Below are 25559 nucleotides of genomic sequence, written 5' to 3' on the forward strand. Positions count from 1 at the left end.
TTTTCAACGTTATACTAAACAAAGCCCGGGCGAAAGGCTATATCGTGAGTCATGATGCGATGCTCTGCTGAGGGAAACGAAAATTAGTATTGTCTAAGGCTAGCCTAAGATACATCTAAGAATGAGCGAACCATTTACCAAGACATTGAAAGAGTCTTCTAAGCAGATTGGTCCTGGGCGACACGGACATCGACGATTCTTCCATTCGAAGACTCCTTTATGTGACGAAACACATGCTCAATCGGAGTAACGTACACATGGAAATCCTCTGCCCTCTGAGGCTGAAGACCCCTGGATAACAGCCCGAGAATACATCCCCACTCATCGTACACAATTGATCCAGCAAAGGGCTCGTCCCTTACTTCCCTTTTCATTTGGAAGAGGTACTCGCTAGACAACGGGTCGTCGCCAACGTGCTGATCATCCTTGAACTGGACATTAGTCTTGAATATGTGAAGTTTCCCCCGAATTGGACCAGTCGTAGTTCCGTATTTGAACGCCTCTTCGCATTGTACTTGGTTCTCGAGGCTGATGCTCTCGCTCGGGCCGGGTTGATCGCCTGGGGGCTTAAGTTGTCGGCCGAACGTCAAGAAAGGAGCGTCCCGGGTACGTCCTACAGGCCTTGCCCAAGCCGACCTATCGGGCAGGATGTTAGTGCCGGTTCGACTCTCGGCCACCTTGATCAATGCCCAGTCAAGTCTGCCGTTTTCGGTGGTCCTTTCGTTAAAGCCAGAGGCAGCAAAGATTTCGCCCATAGCATGCTGGTAAAAGTAGAAGAAGTCTTTCTTCTTTTCCACTTCTTGGATCAGCTCAACCTTGTACCCGTCTACACGTGCGTAGGTCTCCTCCGCATCCAAGAATCCCATTGCATTAATATGAAGCCGTTGCAGCGATCTGTTCATGTCATCCAGGTTTATCTGCGCAATCCAAAGAGTGTAGTCGTGCATTGACCTTGGGGGGCTCTCCATCATGGCTAGAGCTTCGTGTGACCCGGGTGGCAATCCCTTTTCGTCGACTATAAATAGAGAAGACTCGGCCGATGGCGGGACTAGGACCGTTTCTTTGTTAACGATGGTAGTGTTGAAACCAGGGAAGGCACCTCGTACAATATGGTAGTTGGTCAGCCCGTATTTTTCCCACGAACCCTGCGCTGTTTTGACTTCAACATAGCAGCCTAGATTGCCGTGCCCCACATAGCCCTCGGTCCAGTCCTCTCTCATGACGAAGTTGGCAGGGCCTATCACTTCACCCAAGTTTACCGTTTTGTTGTAATCGTCCTCGATAGACCCGCGGCCAAGTCTGTTCCTAGCATATTCACCCTCCAGATCCAATAATGACGGGGGTGCAGAGGAAAAGCCAACATTGTGCTCGATATGAATGTAGAGATCCGGTAATTGATGTTCCTTTAGGCTCTTCTCGATATCATTGATGACGTCTGGCCATCCAACCTCTTGTGAGTCAAAATCGACCGTGATGAAAATTGTAACCGGGTTATTTCCATAAAACCTTTTCGTGCCGTAGCGGAAAAGACTTATCGAAGTCATGGAACCTTTGGTAGCTTCGTGCGCCTCGAGGCGCTCGTACACCAGGACCCGCATCTTGTCCCAGCATTGAAGTAAATCGGGGCGATCTCTTACGGGCCCATAAGCTATAGTCCAAACGAGTGGCTGACCTATCATTTCGACACAGAATGGCTCATCCGAGCTGTCCCGGGCAAACTCGGCGATTTGCTTCGTGGCCTTGTACAATGCCTCGCGGTCTGTCGGGAAAACTTTAAAATAGATCATGATAGTCGGTGCCGCCGTCTCTGGACAATTCTTCGTCTTTCGCATCGAGATGTCAACGTCGTAGTAATTTTCGTAGTAATCCTCATCATCACTACTATCAACAAGCTTGAAAGCTTTCAGAACTTCTTCTGCTCGATCGTGGATGGCGAGGGCAATCTTGTCACCAAGCCGGCTTTGTAATCCATCCGGACGGGACATAACAAGGGGGAGACGTCGTAAAGGACTTGTTGCGGTCCGAAATCGTGCCGAGACGATTTGAATGGGGGCTTGCTCGTCTTCTTGCGACATGTTGGTATGAGACGGTCGCTGCTTACGCGAGACGGTAGAGAAATTAGGATAAAGAGAAAATGAAAGACGGAAGATGAAGTGAGTGATGGAAAAGCTTTTGTGCGAGTTTAAACTTCCGTTTATTCAACCTTGTTTCGTTACCGAAACCCTAGCTTGATTGTTATTGCAAAAGCTGTTTTTGAGATTTATAACCTTAATTCATGAGAGGCTGGCACAACGAAAGAAAGATGTATGTCTGGGCTTTGCAGTAAGAGATCTGGAAAGGAGCTCCGACACGTCTCTCAGTACTATCGCACTAGATTACCCAGTCACCTTCCTATCCCAACTGAGAAAGACAAAAAGCAGGCACGCCCGCAGCTGAAGTACTCTATTAAAATGACCATGTCACCCAATACTCTATGAGACGGGCCCTTGTTGTAATAAAATTTCCCCGGTCACTGGACGCAACACCAACACAAATGTCTATAACACCAATACGAGGATACTGTATTTCAGGTGACTGTTCATCCCATCAAATGCTGAGTGTCACGATTATTTTCTTATCTTGTCTGTCCTGGTATTAGTTGATGTATTTTAAAGAGTGTTGTTATTTGCATCTATCAAATTAAGATATCAATTCCATTCAATCATTGGGTCGTCAGGAAGGTCTAATAATACACTCTGGCTAGCGTTTTTTGCAGCTCATTCACAGCGCGTTTACGGCGCATAACGGCACGCTACAGTTAGAGTGATTACAACGCATTACAGAGTAAGAGCCCGGTAAAACTTAGGGCATCATTGCGCGCTACAGTTGGGGGTGTTATAGGGGCGCTCTTCAGCTCCATGCGGGTTATTGATATTCCGACTTAGCGAGGCTTGGCATTACCCGATTGTCAATTGTCACCGCCGGTGCCTAGAGAAAAGTGAACACTCATTTTGAATCAGCCTGCTGTATGCTCTGTATAGGGTAGTCATATCGTTGAAGTTTGTGGCAATGACATTACAGTATTTAACTTGGCTATAGACTAATAGCAGAGTATTGATACCTTATCAGGATAAGGTTCATCATAAAAGATAACTATCAAATGACAGTTCGTGTGATCGAAAGTGTTGTTCTATCAAAAACGCATTGCGGGCGTCTTTATCACCAGATGTGTCACTAGCAGACCCCGAGTAGCAGAGTATTAATGATGCAAGACCGGGCGATTGTGCTATTCAATCGATCCAATCTCCGATTAACTCGCCGCCGACTGGTATGTAGTTCAATGTCCATTTTCCTGATTTCCAAAGCCGTGGTCGCGTGACCTGCCCGAGGAAAGTGCGACACATCTGGGGATTCGCCGATCTCGCATCCAGACTTGCGCGCAAATGCAGGATGCCGAAAAATCGCCTACCAATGATCAAACTCTTCGCAATCAATAGTGGCAGTTATCGCGGAACCGCTTTGCTATCATGACCTGAATATCGCATCACGAGTCATATCTCGTCTCGGCTGGACCTTCTTGACTGATAACGTCCGCGCTAAACCCCACGGGGAAGGTTAAGCGGCATATGCATGATTGGTCGACCACACCAGCATCGCTTGGACCTTCACTCTACAATCTCAAGCGGGGGACAAGAAGAATGACCCCGTGGGGAAATCATGATAAGGTTGACGCCAGTTTAGATATTTAAAGATCACAAGAATCCCTTCTTTTTCTCAGTCAATCAGTTTCTTGTTATTGTTTAATACATCATGGCCGATTCTAAGACTACTGTTTCTTCACCCGAGAATGCTCGTGCCGAGTCTGTACGAGCAGCAGATATGTCTTCCACTAGGGATGTTCCTATCTGGAAGTACATATGGCGGCATAGTTTAACGCAGATGATACTCTTGAGTATTCAGGCCTTTTGTGGTCCTGCCATGTCTGATGCTATTGCTGGCTTGGGCGGTGGTGGTCTTGCTACGCCTCAGGTGTCCAATATTTCAACGGCTTTGAGATATGCTGCTCTGGCTTTCAGTAAGTAGCATCTAGTGCGAAGCGAGGAGGTGATGCCTGACTCTTCTTAGCCTGCTGCATGGGTGGTCCCATCGTCAACAAACTTGGCGTCAAGTGGGCGCTCGTCATCGGATCTATGTCCTTCCCCATCGAGGGATCAGCGTACTACTGCAACAGCATGTTTGGCAACCAATGGGTACGCTCAGTCAACAAAATGTCTAACACGTAGGATTACTAACAGCTGGGTAGTATCTGATCCTCAGTGGTGTCATTAGCGGTGTCGGAACTGGATGTTGGTACGTCGCCGAAGCCGGTGCCATAATGACCCTTGCGCCATCTGGTGCTCGTGGTAAATACCTGGCTCTGTGGATCGTCTCGCGGAACCTGGGACAGCTCGTTGGTGGCGCTATCAAGTAAGTTCATCCACTTCCACATACTTCTTTCAATGCTAATACTGCATCAGTCTGTCCAAGAATAACGAGAAGGGCGTTAGCGGTGGAGTGACACCTGATACATACATTGCATTCCTCATTATTGAGTGTCTAGCGTACGTACCACGACCCTCAATTGCATTACAAACTAACATGGAAATAGTCTTCCCTTTGCATTCATGATCACACCGTTCGAACGCGTCATTCGATCTGATGGTACCAAGATTGTCACTACTGAAACGCTTTCCACCAAATTGGAGATCAAACGTATTGCAAAGACCATGACTTCCAGGCTCATTGTTTTGTCAGCCATCTGGGCTGTTTGGTCCTTCTTTTACAGGTAAGACAGCATCTCCTCTCGATACCGTACAGGTGACTAACAGGCATGGCAGTGGGTCTTGGTCAACTTACCTCGGAATCTACTTTACCGTCCGCGCAAGAGCTCTCTCATCTCTCATCTCACCCTTCTTCTGCATGTAAGTCAACCACCCCTCCCAACCACAATCCATGCTCACGCATCCTAGTATCGGCTGTTTCGGTCTTGGCTTCATCCTTGACGCTAAGAAACTCGCCCAACGCCGTCGCGCTCAAATCGGTCTGTACACTGTCGTCATTCTCAACGTCGGAGTATACATCTGGTCCATCATCATGCAAGTTCGCTTCAAGCGCAACGACCCTGGCGCAATTGACTGGGATGATGGCTTATTTGCCACGTCCTTCTTGCCGTATTTCTTTGTACAGACTACGGGACCACTGTCGCAGAGCTACATGTACTGGCTTTTATCTTCTTTTGCTACAGATGCACAAGGTACGTTAAAAGTGTTCGTGGAGGGACAGGGACTAATCGTACTGCAGAGAATGTGCGGAATGGTGCTGCATTTAGATGTCTCGAGGCCATTGGTCAAGCTATCGCGTATGGTATGAATACTCAGACAAAGAGTGATCCTCTGGTTGGCTTGTAAGTTTCTTCCTCCCTTATCCTGCATGAGACATAGTACTGATGTCTCTAGCTGCGTGACGTTTGCTCTTCTCGGCGCTTCGCTTCTGCCAATGATCATGCTTGTCAACACTACGCCTGACAGGATCCCTGCCGATGAGATCGCGGAGCAGCAGGCTATGGGTGAGAAGCTTGGGGACATTGAGGGTCAAGCTGTTCAGATTGATGAAGGTCATGTTAAGAAATGATTAATTGGTATGGGCTGTTGACAAGTTGTAGTTCCGTTCGGCAGACTAGGTCAATTGATTTGGTACATTCAAACTCCTCAGTAAACCATGCAAGTGCTGTAGACATGCCAGTAAAAGCTTGAAGGAACTGATCCTACAACCTTCAATGCACTTATTCTTGCTACCATGGCGGTCTGCAGGCGTCCCCAGAGCGCGTAGGTCGCGTCGCGACTGGGTAGCCTAACAATATCTCAATAGTGGCTGCATAACTCTGAACGCCCAACGGTAGCGTAGTGTACAGATCAATCCACTAGGGTAATGTTTCTGTATACCGCAACATGCACGCAAGTACGATATGGCCCCAACAACTAAGCTGTAAATGTCCGAATGCGAAAACACCACCAACAACCCAAATCATACTCCCGACAAGCAATTCTCGCCAAGACACATAGCGCTTCACTACCGAATGACAGCTTGGCAATTCTCAGCCGCAAATTCAGCTTCTTGTCAAGGCCGCATTACTAAGGCCAATTACCGAAATGTTGACCAATGCAAACGAGCTTGTTCAGCCTCAGCGCTTACACTGCCGATCGTACCTGCAGCATTTTCAAAATAACCATAAATTTTTAAAATGTTATTTTGGGAAGAAAATGACTTTTGGCGATGGGGAGATTGAGTACAAATGGGCTTGGTATCCTTCTAGAGTTTGGATTTGCAGCTTCAAGTTGACATTCACTCCATCGACATTCGTTTATTCTTACACTCGTTTTTGAAATATTTTGATCAGTGCGCCACCATGTCTTATAACAACTTCTTCCTCCGAATTATCGGTGTCGGCGAGGCCAAGATGGGTATGATATGGTTCATGCTGGCCATCCTAAGTATGCTCATCGTGAGATGCCCACCCCAGAAATAAATAACTAACGTCTGGACTAGTGGGCTTTATAGCAAACATCGTCGTACTTGTCAGCTGTGCTTCTCCTGATACCCAGCCCGTCCATCTCTTCAAAGTTGGAAGTGCAGAGCTTATCAATGCCACTGCCAATGTAACTGGCATCTCACCCAACAAGCTTCAGATGGCTGAGCTCCCGGAATATTGGTATTGGGGATTTTCAGGTAAGCCCTTCACTATTACCTCATGCGTCTGGTCTTGTACTGAGAGAAGCTTCCACTAGGCGTATGTATCGATGTGCAGACTAGAGGTCTGTTCGAAGATACCAAGTCTGTGTCATGCAAACCAGCATTTCCCCCAGTCTTCAGCGTCGAGGAAATGATCCAATTCTCCATCCAAGCTCACCTTGGCGAAACTGCAACTGAGTCACTCGTCAAGAAGAAAATGGCCCCTTGGACAAGCGCACTTGCAAAAATACAAGATGATCTCGTCGATCCATCTCGACCAAGAGATCTCATGAAAGGTGCAGCAGCCTTCTGCGTTATCTCAACCATCCTCTCCGCCGTCATTATGATCCTCACAGTCTTCTACTTCGCACTCCTACGCGGCATTCTACAACGCTGGATGCTTTACGCACTTGCTCTACTTGATGCATTACTTTTTCTTGGATGTGGTGTTATGGTCGGTTACGCTATGCATGAAGGTCCGCGAGGAATCATTGAACTTGCTGGTATGCCTGAGTCAGACATATATGGACCTGGTAATGTTGCCTTTACTTTGGGTGGATTGATCAAGTTTGTTGCTATGGAAGTCTTCCTTTGTCTTTTGTTGTTGAGTTTGGCTATTGTTCTTTGGCTTATTTACTGTTGTTTGCTTTGCTGTGCGCATGATAGGGACAAGGTCAAGGTGAAGGTTGAGTATATTCATCGGTATTTACCTGCGCCGGACCGATGAGCCAACCTGGGGTTGTGTTTTGCACCAAGGCCTGGATTTTAACATGATGAGGGCCTGTATTATATGAGGGAATGATACCCTAGGTTCTATCACTAGGTTAATGAGTTATGACTGGTATACTGTAGATTGATTGCACGTCCAAATTAATTTTTTAAAATTTCTCTCCGTCTGCAACTGGTTATCTTTTTCTCATCTTCTTCCTTCTTTCTCATGTTCTATATCGAGACATCATTTCGAACCAGCCTTGACCGACGCTGTGGTCGAGAACACAGCTCGCGCTCTAGTCTGATCAGCCGAAATTGGTCAATATCGCTCGCTCCGCTTTCGCGACCGGTTTGTTGGTGTAATTGATATCCTTGCTCGTATGGGGTACATTTGTTGTGGAGTTGGTGGATGTTCAATGTTAGGCGGTCCAATAGGAATTTGTTCAGTTATTCCCAGACCTTCAAGTCAAGCCGTTTAATGTAACGGACGCTTCGTATTAATTTGGGAATGCACACTTGGCCACGCAGCGACAAATTAAAGACTGGTATTTTGGAAATATCTTCTGTACAGTAGAAAGCGTGCAGATGGCTTGATTGTCGGCAGTGATGAATGACCTTACAGAGCCCTAAAGGTGGCTGGAAAAGGTCAAAGCGTAAGACAAATATGTAACGATCGTCTTTTAGCCGAATGACACTCCGCAATTTCAAGAATCATCCAGACTTCCGCCGCTGGGTACATTATCCAGACCGGCAGTTGGGAAATATAAATGATGAACTCTACAGGGTACCCCGCATCGATCATCCGATTCTACAGTCATTTCTCCTCCAATCGGAGGCAACCAGCAGAACGAAATAGCCAGAAATGGACAGCCATTGCCGTTCGAATCAGAGTCAAGCTTTCTATCCCCAGATCATCATATTCCTGCCAAGTCCACCAATGATGTAATTAGACGGCAATGGTAACTCTTCTATAAACAAGACAGAAGGCCATAGTCGGTGTCCAGTCTTTGACTCTCCAAGGCCAACCATCACTCTGTTCAATATGATGGGCTTCAAGAAGAGCGCCATCTTTGGCTTCAAGAAGAGCGCCATCTTTGGCCTCCTCTCTTCCCTGGCGGCAACAACCGCTCAGAAATTCACAAACCCCGTCGTGTGGGAAGATCTTCCTGACAATGAAGTCACCCGCGCAGGCGACGCCTTTTACATGACCGCCTCAACATTCCATTACTCCCCAGGCGCCCCAGTCCTACGCTCCTACGATCTTGTCAACTGGGAGCACATCGGCCATTCCGTCCCTGTTCTCGACTGGTCTCCCAACTACAGTCTTCAAAATGGAGGACGCGCCTACGTGAAGGGCATCTGGGCTTCGTCACTCAGATACAGAGAAAGTGATAAGAAGTTTTACTTTGTCGCTTGTATTAGTGGCTTTGCGAAGACGTATGTTTACAGCGCTTCAAACCCCATGGGTCCCTGGACTAAGGGTGGGGAGATTAACAAGTGCTATTATGATGCGGGTTTGCACTTTGATGAGACGGATACTCCTTATGTTGCGTATGGACGTGATGATATCCATGTTGCGCAGCTTAGCAAGGATATGACTCGCGAAGTCAAGGAGCAGGTTGTGCTTAGACCTCCTCTGACGCTCGAAGGAGCACGTTTCTACCAGCGCAATGGAAACTGGTACATCTTCTTGACTCGTCCCCCGGATGGTCAGTACATTGCAAAGTCTACCAGTGGACCTTGGGGACCGTACGACAACCGCATCATTGCTGATAGACTTAAATTGTCCAATGTACCCAAGGCTGGATCTCCTCACCAGGGAAGTCTGGTTCAGACTCAGAAGGGTGATTGGTGGTACATGGGCTTCTCGGACATGTACCCTGGAGGCCGATGCCCTGTCCTCGCACCGGTTACTTGGAAGAGCGACGGTTTCCCCCAGATCACTACTGTCAACGGTGCTTGGGGTGACTACGATTATCCTCTTCCTCGTCGCGACGTCGCTAGTCCCATTGGCACAGACAACTTCCCCGGCTCAAAGCTCCGAGCTGACTGGGAATGGAACCACAACCCTGACACCAACGGCTTTACCGTAAACAACGGTCTCACCCTCCGAACTGTCACCGTCACCAAGGACCTGTACCAAGCGCGTAACACCCTCACCCATCGCATCCGCGGTCCCCAAGGCCAAGCCACAGCCGTCATCGACTTCTCTCAAATGGCCGACGGCGACCGCACAGGTCTCGGAGTCCTGCGCGATCAATCAGCCTGGATTGGCGTCGAGCGCGAAGGCAACAGCTTCAACATCGTCATGGTTCAAGATGTCAGCATGAACAAAGACTGGACCACCAAGTCCACCGGCAGCGTGGCAGGTCGAAGAGACAATGTTTCTTTCCGAAAGGTGTATCTTCGTGCTAATGCTGATATTCGCCCTGGACAGGCTGGAAGTGCGACATTTAGCTACAGCACTGATGGAAACAGCTGGACGAGTTTGGGAAGTCGCTTGACTTTGGGTACTTATTGGGAGTTCTTCCCTGGCAATAGGTGGAGTATTCACAATTTTGCGACTAAGAAGCTTGGTGGTTCTGTCAAGGTTGAGAGATTTGATAACCGGTAAACTGGGAAGACGCCTTTCAGATTGTATATAGTTCGCGAGATTGAGAAGCGAGTGGACGAAGCATTGAAATCATGTGCACACTTTATGGTACCCTTCTCTGTGATCAAATGACAGGTCCTGGCTACTTAACTCCTCCAGCATAAAGCTGTTCATTTTACTGTTCGAGTTTGACTACTCCCAGATCTCAACACCATCATCAAACTTGGTCAATGCTCTGAGTCTTGCCCACTTGCTGTTTATAGCCTTGACCTTAACGCAACATTTGCGTCGGCATTTACTACAGTATTTATTCTTTACTTTGTTAACGCGGTGGCATGCAATGTTTGTGCGCAACCACAGTAGTGAGATCACATTGATGAGGACTCTTTACTTGGATTGAATGGAGAAGACACCATGTGGATGAGTAAGAAGCGAGTGGAAAAGGAATGTACTGTAAGACTATATACAAGCTATGTAGATCAACGGTGACACGTCTGAATATGTCCGCAAGGAGCATCGGACAAAGTTACACTTTCCATCACATTATCCAGTTGTGATTTTGTCCAGTACACCTTGCAGACATCTTCAGATATCTCACCATTAAACCCTACATAGCGAATTGAGCATACTCGGGATGAAACCATGATCCATCCAATCCTCAACAAGAAAGGACACCAGTCATGTCCTAACTGCCTCCCTCAGCATCTTCACTTGAATTGCCACCAGTTAAAGTTAAACAAGTAATCAGACCCCTCACCAGTAAACTTCAGGAACAAATCACTCGTTCCAGTAGCACCACTAACAGGACACTCAACAGTTCTCCAACTCTGCCAATCACCCGTTGAAGGCACAGTGCAAGTACCAACAACCTTCCCAGCCTCACTGCCCAACCTCAACTCGATCTTGCCGCCTCGACTATTCGCAGAAGCAACACGAGCACTGAAGCTCTTGGCGCCGTTACCAAAAGCGACGCCCTTGACTTTGATGTAATCTCCATTGTTGATGAACCCAACATTCAGACCGCCCTCGCTGCACGTCTCGGTCTTGACACCGTTGGTCCAGGCGATGGTCTCTGCTTCTTGACGCTTGTATGGATCCAGAGGTTTGACTTGCGCAACGCCGGCTGTTGACATCTTCATCTGAGGAATTAACCCGTTGGAGTTATAAGTGAAGCTTTCCACGGCGACAGAACGCGTGTAACCACTTCCACCGGGGAGGGCTCCATTGTGATAGAAGAAGTAGGACTTGTTCTCGTAGTCGATGATGGCAGGATGGTTTGTAAAGCTTCTTCCCTCTGTCGCCATTACCACGCCACGGTATGTCCACGGTCCAGTGGCAGTTGGACCAGTTGAGTAACGAATATCTTCGGAGCAACAGTTGGCTGCGTAAATCATGTAGTACATTCCATTGCGCTTGTACAACCATGGTCCTTCCTCATAGTTGGTCTTGCGATCAGGGTTGTTGGGACGAGAACCGAAGGCAGCGGTTGTAAGTTCGACTTTGGTGACCGCCCCACTGTAGGAGATCATATCCTGGTTGAGTTTGATGTACCACAGGCCAGGATTTCCCCAGTACAAGTAAGCCTGGCCATTATCGTCTATGAAAACAGTTGGGTCAATCTCATTGTTCTCAACAAGAGGTTTACCCAAAGCATCACGATACGGCCCCTCAATCTTGTCACTCACACCAACACCAATAGCCATACGTCCGTTGCTCTTCATACTAACAGGCACGTAAAAGTAAAACTTTCCATTGCGAGCGACGACCTGGCCAGCCCAAGCTCTATCGCGTGCCCACGAGAATGTCTGCAGACTCATGGGAACACCGTGGTGTTGCCAGTTGACCATGTCATCTGACGAGAAGAGTCGCCAGTCTAGCATGTTGAAGGTTGTAGAGGCATCTTCGTCGTGGCCTGTGAAGAGGTAGACGCGGCCGCTGTGCACGATGGGGGCTGGGTCTGCGGTGTAGAGGGTTTGGACGATGGGGTTGTCTGCTTTGACGAGGGATGTGGAGAGGAAAGTGCTGAGGAATACTAGGCCTTGGGTGAGGGCCCAGAGGTTGGCTTTGACCATTTTGTTCAGCTGCCAGGGGCTTGTACCGATTTACAGTGAACCAGCGAGGCCGTGTATAATTTGGCAGAGTCCGGAGCGTACGGCATATTATATGATGGGGTATGATATGCTCGACCGTCTGCAAAAGGCAGGACTCAGAACTGACTAGCGGAGAATCCAAAAAGTCCCCTCTAATGATGAAATGATTGACTGATAGAGTTGCATTTCTGATAAACTCTCGCGTGTGTGTAAGTCTCGACCAACGAAACACCATACTTCATTCAAGGAGCCAAGGCCCTATTCGAGCGCCTGTGGATTGCGTCTCCATTCCCTATTCAGGTACGGATCCCATTTAGGATATGCCGGTTAAGTTGAGGTCATCTGGTCATGGAAGACGCAGGCTGTTGCTGATCTCCGTGCCAGGTACAGACATGCGGGGAACCTTGCCAAAACGATTGCCGTTCCAATCAATAGGCTGGGCACATTTCATTTCGTCTCAATCGGTATTGCGATTGCCAAATGCATCTGCGTTTTTGATTGAGACTTCTACTCCACAGACTTTCCGTTTGCGACCCAATAACTATGAGTTTGTTCTTCTGAAGCTGCTGGTCCGGTGTATGCTAGTGCCGGCACATGTCCTTCCGATATTACCACATTCGTATACGAGATGCAGGACAAGGTCTAAAGCCTGACTGAGATGAGATGACATCGTAGCCGAGATAAAAGTAGCGATCTAACCAGCATGAAGACGTGCACGAACAATTCCAGAGGCAAGGTAATCTCAAAAGGGAGCAGGATTGGGGAGAATTATTTCACCAAATAAAAGTCGACGCTTGAGCAAATGCGGTTTTCAATAAACATTACGACAGCATTTTTCTCAAACCCGATGTCGCTTCAATTGAAAGAACTCAAAGTTGTAGGTATCGCACGAGTGCAGTGGAATTTCGGACAGTACAGGGTAATGTTCTTGAGCGTAATGCGATTGAAGAGGATGTGTAATTATCGCGGGATAGCCAATCAACAACCTGGGCCATGCTAACAATTAATCGGACCAAACTGTATGTATACCATTACACAACCTGTCCATTTGTGTGAATCAGTGAAATGCCGCCGCTTTGAAGTCAAGCAATTGAAGACGACGTCGTATCCTGTCGAGCGCACTTCTGTCACGTATCTCGCATCCTTTATCCACTATCTTATCTGTTATCTTATCGCTCACCAATTATCGCTTATCATATTCCGGCATATCTCTTATCGTACGGAAAAAGAACCGCGCTGGATTCACCGACATCGCTAGTCGCGGAAATTCCGTAGACTGTTCCGATGAATAAAAAAGACGAGAGTCAATTGGAGCTTGACATCCAATCTCAATTCGAATTCTTAATTCTCAGTCTTGGGTTTCAAAGATTCTTTTAAACTTCTGTCGAATCGAAAAAGTAAAGGAACTGGCGCAACAACATCATGGGTGCTCTAAAAGTGGATCCCGCAGGTGAGCAATCCCATGAGAACGGAGTTATGTTTCTTTGATGATTGACACAGTGCCATGGTCAGATGCACTGCAACTTACAGCAATAACATTCGACTGGGCAGAGAGTTTAGATACGAAGGTATGTGCACCTTTCTGTGGTACTGGCACGTTAGCTTTACAAACATGTGTCTAGGACTGGGCGCGATTGGGAAATATCCTGGCTCCGGAGCTTATCGTAAGTACGCCGTCAAAATAAATCACAGCATCCGACAAACTAAATGGGATCAAAGGTCGACTACACCGGAGTGACGGGCCAAAAATGGGACGCCATGCCAGCACAGGATTTCGTCGCCATGGTCTCTGACCCAGGCTTCGTCGGCGACCCTCTTGTCGACTCTCAACATTTCATTGGAGCTTCCAAGTATGAGACTGTGTCGAAAGACTGTATCGTGGGTAGTCATCAACTCCGCGCTGCTCATCAGCGATACACTGGTTCAGATAAAAAGGTTGTTGAGGCCAAGGGTCACTGCCATGCTTTGATGCAGCATACTTATCTCCGAATTAGAGGGGAGTGGAAGCTGGCGGGATTGAAGCCTAAGGTCTACTGGAACGAGTTTGACTTTGATAAGATCTTTAAAGGCAGTTCGTGATGCGACGACCATCCTATTATAAGTGGTAGTCACTTGGAGACGAAATTGACATCCACCACTATTTGTTCCGAATCAGTTTTCGTTGAAGTGTCTAACCCGGTAACATTGTCACATTCACTCACGGGCGACATACGCGGCCGGGTGGTTGTCCTAGCCGCCATTGTTTCCCATGCATTTGGCTTGGGATAAGCGTTCGACGATGGTGGCTGAGTCTGAATAGGGATCGTTGTTAGCAACAATGTTAAGATCTGCGTCAAAGCCGCTTTTGTACTCTGCGACGCGTTAGATGGAAGTGTCGCGTTAGTGTCATGAGCGACCACGTGATTAGACTGTTCTGGCGCCTAACGACATGTGAATGAATGATGGAGTGTTGACTGCGAGTGAGTACGTACAGGCCCACGTGTTGAGACACGATTATGTATGCCCGTATCTGGAGCTACCCATCTGCATACCGTCAACACTGCCTCATGTATTGACCTCGCCGATCTTTCAGTTTGACTCTCCTTCCAAGGTAGCTCTCTCAGAATTTGACCTTCACTTTGACAATGTGCGCTGTCGATTGCCGGGTCTCATTAACAGTTCATACTACCACTCTTCACGACTTGTGTACTTCCCAGGAAGACGAGCAACCATTTTTTTTGTTTTTTGTCTTTTGATCCCATAAGGTATATATCTCAATGTTAATCTTCACTTGCCGGTGACTCGAATATGAGATACCTCCCACATCGGAGGCCTTATTATCTGCTCCACTTGTAGTTTGATCTGGGCATCCTCTTTCAAACCCGAATTATGATTTCTAACAACAGTTCGCTCTACTCTTTCGACAAGCAACCTGGTTTTAGAACTGAATGAGGTATTATCACTCTCCGACACGGACATCAATTGTCTCATAGGGTGTTGTGAATACGGGCTTGGAGTGCTTGTGCGTGGCGAGAATCTGTGTTCGTAAGACCTGGGTTAGTGGTGACATATCAATCAAGACGCCCTGCACTGAACGCTGGACGAACCGCTTCACTAATTGTTATAGTCCCGATTAGAGTATAGGCCATCTTGTGTCCCTTTTGGTTTCCGCGTACTTCGTCCGTTCAAACTTGTGCCTGGCATTACCGGAATCTCTAAATTGTAGACGCGATGTTTGGGAAAGGCCCCAATGACACAGAACAGTAGTTGCTCAACCGCGCAACACAAGCTTTCCAGACGACATCCAATTTACTAGCATATCTTATCGTTATGTGCATATGTGATATATGACATGAAGAACAAGTGTCGCAAAGCTGATGCAGCTTCCATTGGTGCTTTAATCTGCCTTCGAACATCATTCCAGACTAGCTTACTACTGTACGGCAATACCCGAACTGGCAATACAAAATGCTGGTGAAACAATATTTCTATGGACGCTACGGGTCGCTAATCAAATGAACTTTTGGTCAGGGATTACGTTGGAAAGGGGTTCCAGTGTTTTTGTTTGTGACACAGAAAAGACTGTGATTGATAGATGAGACCAATCGCTGCGGTGTGTCGCCAGTGGGAACACTTACCCAAAGCGCTACCACAGCAGGATTATCATGTGCAGTCGTAAGGACGTAAATGAAGGACTTGACACCTTCTTGTTCATTTAGCACCGAAAGAGCATGATTGATTCCCAACGTAGTCGTCGACAAGATGATACTTGAATAATCCAGAGCAGTAAACCTCGTTCTAACAGCCAAGATTTGATGCGAGAGTAACGTACCCCAGAGACCATCTCACTTTCTGAAAACAGGCTGCGACGAACGTGAAAAGCAACAACGATGGAAATCCTCACTGTCAACAATCTTGCCTATACATCTCGTTGGGTTATTTGCTTTTTCTCGGTGCTAACTTTGATGATCAAGAAGGAGAAGCGGGGTTGAAAGTGGACTGGTCGGCCTCCCGCATATCAGCCCAACGATAACCTTACTTCAAAAAGAGGGGTTCGCTCTCTCACAATTAACCCAGCGCCTGAACTCTCTTTCTTCCCTGCGAATCCGAAAAAAAGAACAGTACCAAGATACAAGAATCAGAACTCAACGTTGTTGATTGTGGAGAAGTCCGTATCCCCTCAACCCTTTAAAAATCGAGAAACTGAACAAATAAAGAAGAAGATGGTTGAACATGCCCCAGCCTTCCGGCCCGTTTCCGCTCAGAAAGGCCCTGCGGAAACTCCTCCCAGCAAAAAGCCATCGGCCGATATCTTTGACTCCAACGGTGATACTCGAATTATTCTTCGCGAATGCATAGCGCAGACTTTCCGCTGGGAGGCAGACAGAATCTGGGTGGAGCAAGAATGGCGACCCACCAACAGAACTCAGATAGACTGGAGTAAGGTAAACTTCTCCAACTTCAGTCATGTCCAGTATAGTCGTCCCGAATTTTCAGATGACGACGAAACAGATCCGGGCTGTACTGACCCTGAAACGAACGACGACAGCACAAGCCCTCAAACAAAGGATCCGAACTATGGAGAGACATGTGTACTTCCCTTTAAGAAAGAGGTCGGAATGCTAGTCTCAGGGAAGCATCTGGAGCTAGCTTCGCCCGTCTTTAAAGCAATGATCACTGGTCCTTTTGCAGAGGGAAAGGCTGGCGTGTCGGGTATTCGACAGCTAACAGCAAGCGACTGGGATCCTGAAGCTTTCAAGATTATCCTGAGCATCATTCATGGATATCATCGAGATGTCCCAAGATCACTCAGCCTTGAGATGCTGGCCAAGGTGGCCATGATTGTGGACTATTACGAATGCAATGAATGCGTCGAGATATACATTGACATGTGGCTCGAAGGCTTGAGCTCCAAGCAGCCGAAGGTCTATGGGCGAGACTGCATTCTTTGCCTTTTTATATCATGGGTTTTCTCAAAACCAATTTTGTTTGGAAATATGACTCATCTGGCAGTGAGACACAGCCAGAGGTTAATTGAAGCCGCGGATTTCCCAATTCCAGCTGACATTCTTGGTAAGTCTCAGTAGCAGCTCAATTCCAAGGCGTGTGCTGACGGAAGCTGCAGAGGAGATTGATGTGGCACGTCAAGGCAGTCTCGTAGAAATCTTCTCGGCAATGTACGAGCTCTTTGATCGACTACAGAATGAGGAAGAAGTGTGTTCCTTTGAGTGCTCGTCCATGCTTCTGGGTGTTCTGACAAAGGAACTCGGTAAACGTGGCATTTTGAACCCGCGCAGCGCCCCGCCGTTCGATGGTTTCAGTATTGAGTGTTTTAAAGAGATGATAAATCGATTGAAAAAGCCTCGATGGTACGGCAATGGTCTTGACAGGCATTCCTGTTGTATCCAGACCGAGCTGTCTATTCCTCTGGCGCAGGTGGAAAGTGGTCTACGTGTTTTCGATCTGCGGGACTTCCAAACCAGTAAGAATGGCGGTCGTGTCTAGGAAAACCCTACGCATGATGTGTAGCTAGGTCCGATTTGAATAAGTCAACGGGCCGACCTATACCGTCCAAATGCAGTTGGCAGATGCGCTGCAGCTCTTTCAACTCTTACAAGTTGGACAAAGTACCAGGCATACCTCATATGAGGTCTACGCTCTGAATGAGTTACTGAGGACCCTGCATAACATCGACCTCAACCAGGTTTTGCAGAAGTCACGTTTCGTCTAAACCTACACTCTTGGTGCCTCTGTTTTATCCAAGCCTGTCACACGCCCTTGGGACAGGACGTTGCTTATTTCACTGAACATAGACCTACATTAGACGATCAGAGACGGCTAAACTGCCGGTCTGAGGGAGAGATATTGGGGTTCGCGTCGGCTTTGTTAGTAGTGAGGGCTGATGTGGACTCTTACCCTATAGCGAGGTCCCATGTGGAGCTTTTTTGATGCTGTCATAATGCGCTGCATGGTGCAAGCTCTTAAGGCCACAACAGTATAACCTTTAATTCAAGCAGACGGAAACAATATGTTGTGGCGTGACTGACCGATGGTGACGTCGAATACATCGGGAGAGGGTTCGAAAGAAGAAAGAGAATCCACACATTACCAGGCACCGTCTCACCGGGAATTGAGAGGAAGATTCTTTTCAGTCTTCCCGTGAAGTAGACAGATGTGTCGAGCAATACAGTAAGCCTTCCACTTTCCTCACATTACCGCACCTAGAGTATGTTGAATACGGTGCAATCCGCCCGAGGCACCCTCATACATATAATGGGGAGCTTATGCCTACGCGCGGGTGTCATGCCAAAGTCGAGGGAGCTCTGGCGAAGGATGTGATTGGAGACATGTCAATAAAGCTGTAGGTGATGTAGCTATGAAGTAGTTCGGGCTTTGTTCATCAATTAGGATCGAGTGCAGAAAGTTATGCAGCCAGTTTCTAAACACCAGGCAACCGAAGCTTGCGTTGTGTTGCGGCGCATGGTATCAACATTGCGTGATGGCGAACGTGATGAGCACGTGGTATAGGGTGTCGCGTATGTCACGTGACGTGCTGATGTTTTCGAAGGAGGGGGTGGACTGTGTCGGACAGCAATCGAAGGAACTTGAATGGTCGTTGTGGTAGCCTTGGTAACGGCAAGAAAAAAAACTAGCGTGAGGAAGGGTGTCGCGTGAAGTGAGGGATTTAAGCCTTGGTGGAGCGTGCGAACTTGTATCTTCGAACCTGTGAATGTGGTATTCTCCGTCATGCCCAGGGCTTTGCGTTTGATCAAAGAGCTGGAGTGAAAGGGCCGGTTTACCATACTTTTCTCGTTCGGCCATTGCGTTCTGGATGCTCATACATGGTGATTTGATCCGTCTACGTCAGGTCATTGGCGTCAAAAAGCTCAACATTTTTTTAGTCTGTGCTGCTGGGTATATCGGATAAGGTGACCATGATGTGAGACGGGCTCGTGCTCTCTCCATCGACGGCGATCTGAGTCCGGTTCAGACTCTGACTCTTGCTACTACGGAACTCGTCATCCGCCGGTAAGATGTCAGAGAGCTTTCAAGGGATGCATCGTTCGTTGGATCTAAGGTAGAGCCCGCTCTTTTGACCCATGGGCGATTGATCTACAGCCCGTGCTTACTGAATGGCAAAGGCGCATCGACACCGTCTACCATTCGTGGAGCCATGGCACGCACGAGGAACAGGGGAAGCAGTTGGTAAGACTGGAGCACTTCAAGAATGCTGATTTATCCGTTTCTGGGATTCCAGCTCGGTATAGCGATGTAAGACGTAGTACAGATCCTATTGAACAAGCTGTAGGTTTACCCATTGTTGGTACTGGTCAAAGACTTCGGATAATGTTTCGTTGCCGAGTGAGATACGTCATTGTCTTTTGGGTATAGTTGCGAGAAGGGATGGGACATGACGGGACATGGTACGCTGCAATCTAGGAACGTCTGTCGTCGCTCGCGAGCCTTGTTCTTGTCAAAGAAGAGCGGGCGAGTTGACATGGTAATGAACGCCTTGCATGTAGACGGAAGCGACGACGGGAGTTGTTTTGTGGTATGAGGATTGCAACCGGTACTGTGTAGATGTGACCCTCCTTGTGCTTGTGTTTGTTTAACAGGGCGGAATCCCATTTTGGATGTCGAGATGTCTTCAGATACTACAATGAGTCTGCAATGTGTAGTCCACGTCCAGTATGAGCCCATTCGGCGATGTCGGAGTCAAATCTTGTGCCATAACTGGGAAGCTTCCGAATAAATCTCAGGTTCCGGATCAAATGAGATAACGGAATCGAAAACCTGTTAATCGTGTGTTTCGTTCGGAAAAAATCAAGCTAAAACGTGGATATACATTCATAACATTGTGACAACTACTCTCAGGTTCTGACATCTTTGGCACATGTCTGCTGAGACAATCGGGGCTCCATAACTCATTCCTTGAGTGAACACAGGCGACCGCTGAAACAGTGGGACCGGGACACTGAAACGCACGCAGAAGGCAAGGCAATGGATATGCCATGTGGTAAACGCGATGGCTGGTTGATGTTGGTGACCCAGTTTAGGCCCAGCCGAGTGCTTATCATTAGGACAAAGTAAATCAGAAAATGCCGGGTCAGCATTGGAGGCATGGTGGCCAAAACGTGGGATTCAAGATGGAAGTCTTGTTATCAGGACGTGGTAAGCTCATGGGCGAAAGTCGCTTCATACTTTACAGGACGGGGGATCTGCTAACAATATCACTCGTTTATTTCGGATACAAAGAGCGTTCTTACTGGCAATCGTAGTGGGACTGGCTAGCACCGGTAGGTTGAAGTGCGATGAACAAGGCGAGTTAGATGGTGGAGACAGACTCGAGGAGTCTAGCCCTTCACTTGTTCGGCAGTTGCCCGTGCAACAAGTTCTTTCCGAAAATGCTTCCCCAGCTGCAACGTGCGCCAGAGCGACAGGGACCAATGTCGCTTGCTTGCGGGGTTCCGCCACATAGTAGTGTATCCGGACGGGTCATTCTCGAAAGCAGGGATGCCTTGAAGATGCCACCACGGACATGGTCCGTATTGGTCAATGTGACGAGATGCTGAGTGATGTTATAAGAGGATACATCCATGATGTTGTCTCGTCATATTTATTCTTCTTCTTACGTCACGTGACACGCTACCCGCACCCATGTTGTGTACCTTATCATCTTCCGAGGGTTGCTCACAGAGTATGAGTAGATGAGGGGGTCCAGTACGTCGTACAAAGGGCAGACAACATAACTTCGGAACAGGTAGTCGATGTTCTTTCTCAAAAAAAATAAAAAATGCATGAACTTCAGAGAACAACTCTAGGGGCGATGGAGCTTCGCGAGTGTGAAAAGGTTTCCGGAGACCTCGCTCGGACGAAACTCTATCATAGTAGGATTGCATCATTACGAAGACTGTCCTGACCACATCTATGTCTTTTCTCTTCAAAATGCTCAGGTAGGTGACCATCTCAGCGTTTGAAACCATCTTGGTGAGCTCCACGAAGCAAATGCGCAACATTTAATCTCAGTCAGGGACACCCGAGAACTGCAAAAACTCGTTCCCGGAAGCAATGGAACTGGCACAGCGGTATTTCCGGTCGGTTGGAGCCGGATCTGGTACGTCGCATTTGGAGAGATCTCTTGCGCTCCACGATGCAAGACTGTGCGATATCCGAGTACGCAGTGGTATCTTGAATGATGGTAGAGGCAGCGTGATTGGTACCACAGCGATTTGGTAGTGACTCCGCGTACAGATGGGCATGTAGGTAGGATCAGAGACATGGGGAGCAATGGCTTGTGGACAGTATGGGTATGGTCGAAGCAATGACGGTAAGCTTTCGGGTAGTAGGTTATTCGTGTTAATATCGCGTGTTTAAATGTTCTGTATCAGCTTGCTGGTCTGGAGTATATGTTTAGAAGCCGGGGATTGGACGAGTAGATTGTTAGATGCAGCGGAAAAAAATTGGAAGACAATTGTTATACAAGCTTGGAAAGGCCAGGGTTGAAACAATGTTAGGTGGATGTCAGTGATATCAACCATCATCAATCCATGAGAGACAAGCAGAGTCAAGTGATGAACATTTATCATTGCTTGGATAGACAGTGATGTTACGTTGACGGGGCAACAGCCGAGGAACAGCTGTACCCCATCGATCCCGTAACATCTTCACCACTCGATAATCTTCGACATCAAAGGTTCACCGTTCGTTAACGGCACGTATTTGGGCGTCGTTGATGCTGGTGACGAGCCCGACAATAGGAACAACTATGCATCAAGGCTCTTACCGACGTTGTGGTTTCAAGGGTCCCATCGCGTGTCATGAAAACATTTTATGTCATCTTGAGCCTCTTTGGAGGTGTCTACATAGTACGACCGCGCTCATGTCTCACAATGCCTGACAGCAATCTATATCTTGCCAAAAGCCACGACAGATGCAATACCGCAACCGTTTGAATCTCACGTTGTCTTCGTGCCCTTGACAACGCTGGCCCGACTCTATGGCGCGATGGTGGCAATGGTGACTTCGAGTCGTTTGGCGTAGAGCAGCGTTCGTCGCGGGGCGAAGATAAACATTGCTTGGCTTCTTCCGACATTTCCGTCGCCATCTACCCTACAAAATCATGGATCCCGGTCTTCACCACTGGGGTGAAATTTCTCCTGAGCCGTGCACCTTTGCTCCCATCACAAAGCGACTCTTTGCTTTGACGACTTGCACAACAACACCCATCATCATGCTTGCAAAGCCTTCTCTCTACTCTGGCGTCCTTCGCAGCAGCTGATCCTATTGCCTTCCGAATACGGCCGATCGTCCTACCGCCATCCTACGATGGGCCTGTAAGATTGAAGCGGAAGGAGTCGGGCCTTTGAGGTAATCATTTTGACATTTGACGACATCAGAACGGGGTCTGCTTCTCATCTTAGAAAAAAGAGACAATCTGTACGCTGTGATTTACTTTGACAACTCGAGGTGCAGACCTTTCAGAAACCGTCTCCAGTTAGGAGCTGTGATGGAATCGCCGCGCGTGGGTATTAGTTTCCCGGCCATCAAATAAAATATCTGTCAAAGTCTCGGAAGTTATCGGTTCTATGCAAAACTAGCGTGCGACCTGAAAGGCGACAACATACGCTAAACACATCATCCATGCTGACTGATATCGTCTTGAAGCGTGAACATGATTGCGCCCACAATCACCACCAAGACTGCTTCTCTCCATGATGGTAACTTCTCCGATGCGTTCAGGAAAGGTGTACATTGTCAAACTCTTGTCATCCCCATGGCCATTGTTCAATATCATATCGGACCCTGGGCGTAGATCGGAAGCCTCAAGTCCAGTCCTACGCGTGTATGCCTCGTCCATATAGACTAGCATTTGTTGAGATCATCGGCAAAGGGACTAGCTACGAGCGTCACGGGAGAGTTTTGAAAACCAGTTCGTTCTATGCTGCGCGTGTTTTTATCGGACTATACCGCGTCCTGGGCGCCAGGGTGGACGTCAAGCCAGGCCGTAGCAAGCTGATGGCTCTCTTTCTCACGGATCTGGGCACCCACGTCCTTGATTTCGGTGTAGGCTTAGGATTCCAATCTCGCTCATATCTCTCCGCTTTGATTAATGGGAGCACCTTGATAAGAAGGAGAAGGAGAGGGCAAGTTTGATCATTTGGGGGTATCGGGAGCAGTGTAAGGAGGATAAGGAGTATTAGGACTTGAAGAACGAATTTCTGAAATAGCATAAGGAATGGAACAAATCATGATTTATATCTACTATCCACAATATCAACGCATCTTCTGTATATCAACTCAGTCATTGCCACCACACCCGTCGGTCCACCCTCCCGCCTGTTTCGCAACCCAATTATTCTTGAAACAGCGCGATCGCACCCAAATCGGCGTATTAAACTTCGCCTTCCATTCATATCCATCCTCAGTCGGCTCATCATAGTACTCAAACTCCCACCCAATAGTCCCCAATCCATAATAGGCATCCATAGACGGTCGCATTGTCTGCTGCCCGTGGTCCCAAGTCGAGAAGCCTCCTCCTTCGATTGTGTACGAACTCCAAAGTACGTGATACCATCCTTTACATGTCCCTACGCCATACTCGGGCGGTGGCCAAGGTCGGTTCGTTCGTGTTGGATTGACTTCGTATGTATAAGCCCCATCGTCACGAACGTACATACCTCCGCTCTTCCAATTCATTTTACTCTTGGTATCGCAGTTGTGAATTAGCTTCTTCATTGAGTCAATGCACTCCAACTCATCGTAATCTGCCATTTCCTTGCTGAGTGAGATCTTGAACTCGTGTTCATCTGGTGTGCCTTCGTCGTACTTCTTGGAGTACTCCCATCCTACCTCGTGCTTGGGTTGTTCGATGTTCTTGCAGAAATCTTCATAGTGCTCGTCTAGACGGTCGGCGCTGGCGTAAATCTTCCAGTCGTCGTCGGACCAGCACTTGAATTCGTCCTTGACCTCGCAGTTCGGCGCGTCCACGCCTAGCACCAGCGATCGGAGATCCATAGCTTCTGCCATAGCGAAACTAGCCATGGTGACATGGCCGTTTTCATTTGGATGGAAATTGGCGCCAACCTTGTTGGGTAGACCAAGGCCCATGGTGAAGTCCCAATTGCCATCTCCAGGACATCCAGGATCCTTGGGGTCACGACGGCGAAGGACGCGACGAACCATCTCAGAAGGGTTAGGACTGTTGAAGAACTTGGAACCCCAGATCCTTTGCGAAGCTGCCTCTTCCTTAGCCTCAAGTTCATCTTCTAGTTCTGCAGCAAGAGTAGCGTCATCTTCATCAAACGAACGCTTGCGCAATTCTTCTCGAACAACATTGGGATTGGTGTCAGGCTTGATGAAGTGCATTCCAGGCTGCTTCTTGTCAGGATAATCGCCATTGCTGGATGGAGAACACATTTGTCCATCGACATCAGCATGAGTCACCCAAGGATTCCAGTCTGCGAAGCCGACCTTGTACTTGATCTTACTGTCCTTGGATATATCCGTGACAGCATCCGCAATAGCAGAATTGATCTTCTTGACAAGGGCATTGAAACGATGACGGCGAGCGATGGTCAACTTCTGCCTGCGCCAGAATGGCAAGTCCCAGCCAGAGAAGATGTCCCAATATTCTTTCTCGCAGTCATCGTTATCGGTGCTGAAGAACTCGGCGTAGCCTAGGACGACTACTATACCGTCCTTGTTCATCTTGTCGTTGAGAGCATGGAGAATGTCCTTCGTGTTGCTTTTGATGATTTCTTCGACGTTCTTCTCGGCGACTTGGAGGACGGCTTCGCATGCCTTTTGATTGCGGATGGACACGAGGATACAGTCGGAGATGATCCCAGCCTGTGAAAAGAATAGTTAGCTCATGGGACTTTATGGTCAATAGCAAGAAACGTACCAAGCAAAGGTCATTACCGCCAGCAGTCATCATGACCAAGTCAAGGTCACCTTCAATCTGCTTGGCTTGCTGGTAGATCTGTCCAGCACGATCTCCACTACAAGCAGCGTACTGGAAATCTTCGACATAACTGCCAAGAAGTCTGTTGACGATCATCGGATATGACATATCATAACGGGCGCAGTACCAGTTGTCGTGGCCGCTAATATCGAGATTGGGAAGGGTGATGTTCCACGCGAACTTCTCTGGCTTGAGATCGAATTCAAGATCCTCACCGTCGGTCCATTTGCCGAGAGCACGCCCGGCTCCGATTCCAGCGGTATAGCTGTCACCTATGGCAGCCCATCTCTTCACCCAAGAGAAGTCGGAAGGATCATCGTCCTTTCTCTTGATGAGCTTGGGTGAGTGTGAGGAGGAATGTAAGGGTGAATGTCTAAGTCGAGGCACATGGCTCTCAAAGACACTGAAAAAGGCCAAAAGGCAGCAAACAAGGAGTAGTACCATGCTGATTGCGTCTAAGATGGTATACCATGAG

General features: G+C 48.0%; 9 protein-coding genes across 9 annotated transcripts; 5 read left to right on the top strand and 4 right to left on the bottom strand.

The window, feature by feature from the left end:
* Window positions 1-138: 138 nt before the first annotated feature.
* Window positions 139-2248, bottom strand: B0J16DRAFT_347994 (uncharacterized protein). Its single transcript, XM_046128648.1, has one exon. The coding sequence runs from the start codon at window positions 2073-2075 to the stop codon at window positions 159-161; it is 1917 nt and encodes a 638-aa protein (XP_045980552.1). The 5' UTR covers window positions 2076-2248; the 3' UTR covers window positions 139-158.
* A 1495-nt stretch (window positions 2249-3743) lies between these two features.
* Window positions 3744-5722, top strand: B0J16DRAFT_347996 (major facilitator superfamily domain-containing protein). Its single transcript, XM_046128649.1, has 9 exons — window positions 3744-4054; window positions 4105-4229; window positions 4283-4446; window positions 4497-4580; window positions 4628-4804; window positions 4857-4940; window positions 4989-5272; window positions 5320-5422; window positions 5475-5722. Exons 1-9 carry the CDS (start codon window positions 3790-3792, stop codon window positions 5647-5649), a joined length of 1461 nt encoding a protein of 486 aa, XP_045980553.1. The 5' UTR covers window positions 3744-3789; the 3' UTR covers window positions 5650-5722.
* Window positions 5723-6384: 662 nt separating this feature from the next.
* On the top strand, window positions 6385-7604 carry B0J16DRAFT_374935 (uncharacterized protein; the record flags this gene model as incomplete). The annotated part of the gene is made up of 4 exons (XM_046130640.1): window positions 6385-6509; window positions 6565-6744; window positions 6804-7250; window positions 7600-7604. Exons 1-4 carry the CDS (start codon window positions 6425-6427, stop codon window positions 7602-7604), a joined length of 717 nt encoding a protein of 238 aa, XP_045980554.1. The 5' UTR covers window positions 6385-6424.
* Window positions 7605-8500: 896 nt separating this feature from the next.
* On the top strand, window positions 8501-10072 carry B0J16DRAFT_364456 (putative xylanase 28; the record flags this gene model as incomplete). The annotated part of the gene is made up of 1 exon (XM_046129943.1): window positions 8501-10072. The coding sequence occupies one exon, from the start codon at window positions 8501-8503 to the stop codon at window positions 10070-10072; it is 1572 nt and encodes a 523-aa protein (XP_045980555.1).
* Window positions 10073-10504: 432 nt separating this feature from the next.
* B0J16DRAFT_417585 (putative xylanase 7) lies at window positions 10505-12123 on the bottom strand (the record flags this gene model as incomplete). The annotated part of the gene is made up of 1 exon (XM_046133680.1): window positions 10505-12123. The coding sequence occupies one exon, from the start codon at window positions 12121-12123 to the stop codon at window positions 10759-10761; it is 1365 nt and encodes a 454-aa protein (XP_045980556.1). The 3' UTR covers window positions 10505-10758.
* A 1321-nt stretch (window positions 12124-13444) lies between these two features.
* Window positions 13445-14404, top strand: B0J16DRAFT_348002 (Scytalone dehydratase). Its single transcript, XM_046128650.1, has 4 exons — window positions 13445-13591; window positions 13654-13709; window positions 13764-13805; window positions 13861-14404. The coding sequence occupies exons 1-4, from the start codon at window positions 13564-13566 to the stop codon at window positions 14218-14220; spliced, it is 486 nt and encodes a 161-aa protein (XP_045980557.1). The 5' UTR covers window positions 13445-13563; the 3' UTR covers window positions 14221-14404.
* A 2131-nt stretch (window positions 14405-16535) lies between these two features.
* B0J16DRAFT_248340 (uncharacterized protein) lies at window positions 16536-17625 on the top strand (the record flags this gene model as incomplete). The annotated part of the gene is made up of 2 exons (XM_046123082.1): window positions 16536-17193; window positions 17246-17625. Coding segments are annotated over 2 exons (1038 nt in total), but the record flags the coding sequence as incomplete, so codon positions are not given.
* Window positions 17626-22968: 5343 nt separating this feature from the next.
* On the bottom strand, window positions 22969-23359 carry B0J16DRAFT_348008 (uncharacterized protein). The gene has a single exon (XM_046128651.1). The coding sequence runs from the start codon at window positions 23349-23351 to the stop codon at window positions 23058-23060; it is 294 nt and encodes a 97-aa protein (XP_045980559.1). The 5' UTR covers window positions 23352-23359; the 3' UTR covers window positions 22969-23057.
* A 59-nt stretch (window positions 23360-23418) lies between these two features.
* B0J16DRAFT_403364 (SGNH hydrolase-type esterase domain-containing protein) lies at window positions 23419-25528 on the bottom strand (the record flags this gene model as incomplete). The annotated part of the gene is made up of 2 exons (XM_046132711.1): window positions 23419-24969; window positions 25025-25528. The coding sequence occupies 2 exons, from the start codon at window positions 25526-25528 to the stop codon at window positions 23419-23421; spliced, it is 2055 nt and encodes a 684-aa protein (XP_045980560.1).
* Between the last annotated feature and the right edge of the window lie 31 nt (window positions 25529-25559).

The sequence above is a fragment of the Fusarium flagelliforme genome (genome assembly GCF_020744385.1).
Source record: "Fusarium flagelliforme strain FIESC 12 MPI-CAGE-AA-0113 chromosome Unknown B0J16scaffold_6, whole genome shotgun sequence".
Classification (NCBI taxonomy): Eukaryota; Fungi; Ascomycota; class Sordariomycetes; order Hypocreales; family Nectriaceae; genus Fusarium; species Fusarium flagelliforme.

Coding starts and splice junctions, on each gene's coding strand:
- B0J16DRAFT_347994 (XM_046128648.1), bottom strand. CDS start 2,075: ATGTCGCAAGAAGACGAGCAAGCCCCCATTCAAATCGTCTCGGCACGA.
- B0J16DRAFT_347996 (XM_046128649.1), top strand. CDS start 3,790: ATGGCCGATTCTAAGACTACTGTTTCTTCACCCGAGAATGCTCGTGCC. Junction 4,447..4,496: donor CTCGTTGGTGGCGCTATCAA/GTAAGTTCATCC, acceptor ATACTGCATCAG/TCTGTCCAAGAATAACGAGA. Junction 5,273..5,319: donor TTTTGCTACAGATGCACAAG/GTACGTTAAAAG, acceptor ATCGTACTGCAG/AGAATGTGCGGAATGGTGCT.
- B0J16DRAFT_348002 (XM_046128650.1), top strand. CDS start 13,564: ATGGGTGCTCTAAAAGTGGATCCCGCAG. Junction 13,592..13,653: donor TCTAAAAGTGGATCCCGCAG/GTGAGCAATCCC, acceptor TGCCATGGTCAG/ATGCACTGCAACTTACAGCA. Junction 13,710..13,763: donor CAGAGAGTTTAGATACGAAG/GTATGTGCACCT, acceptor ACATGTGTCTAG/GACTGGGCGCGATTGGGAAA.
- B0J16DRAFT_348008 (XM_046128651.1), bottom strand. CDS start 23,351: ATGCTATTTCAGAAATTCGTTCTTCAAGTCCTAATACTCCTTATCCTC.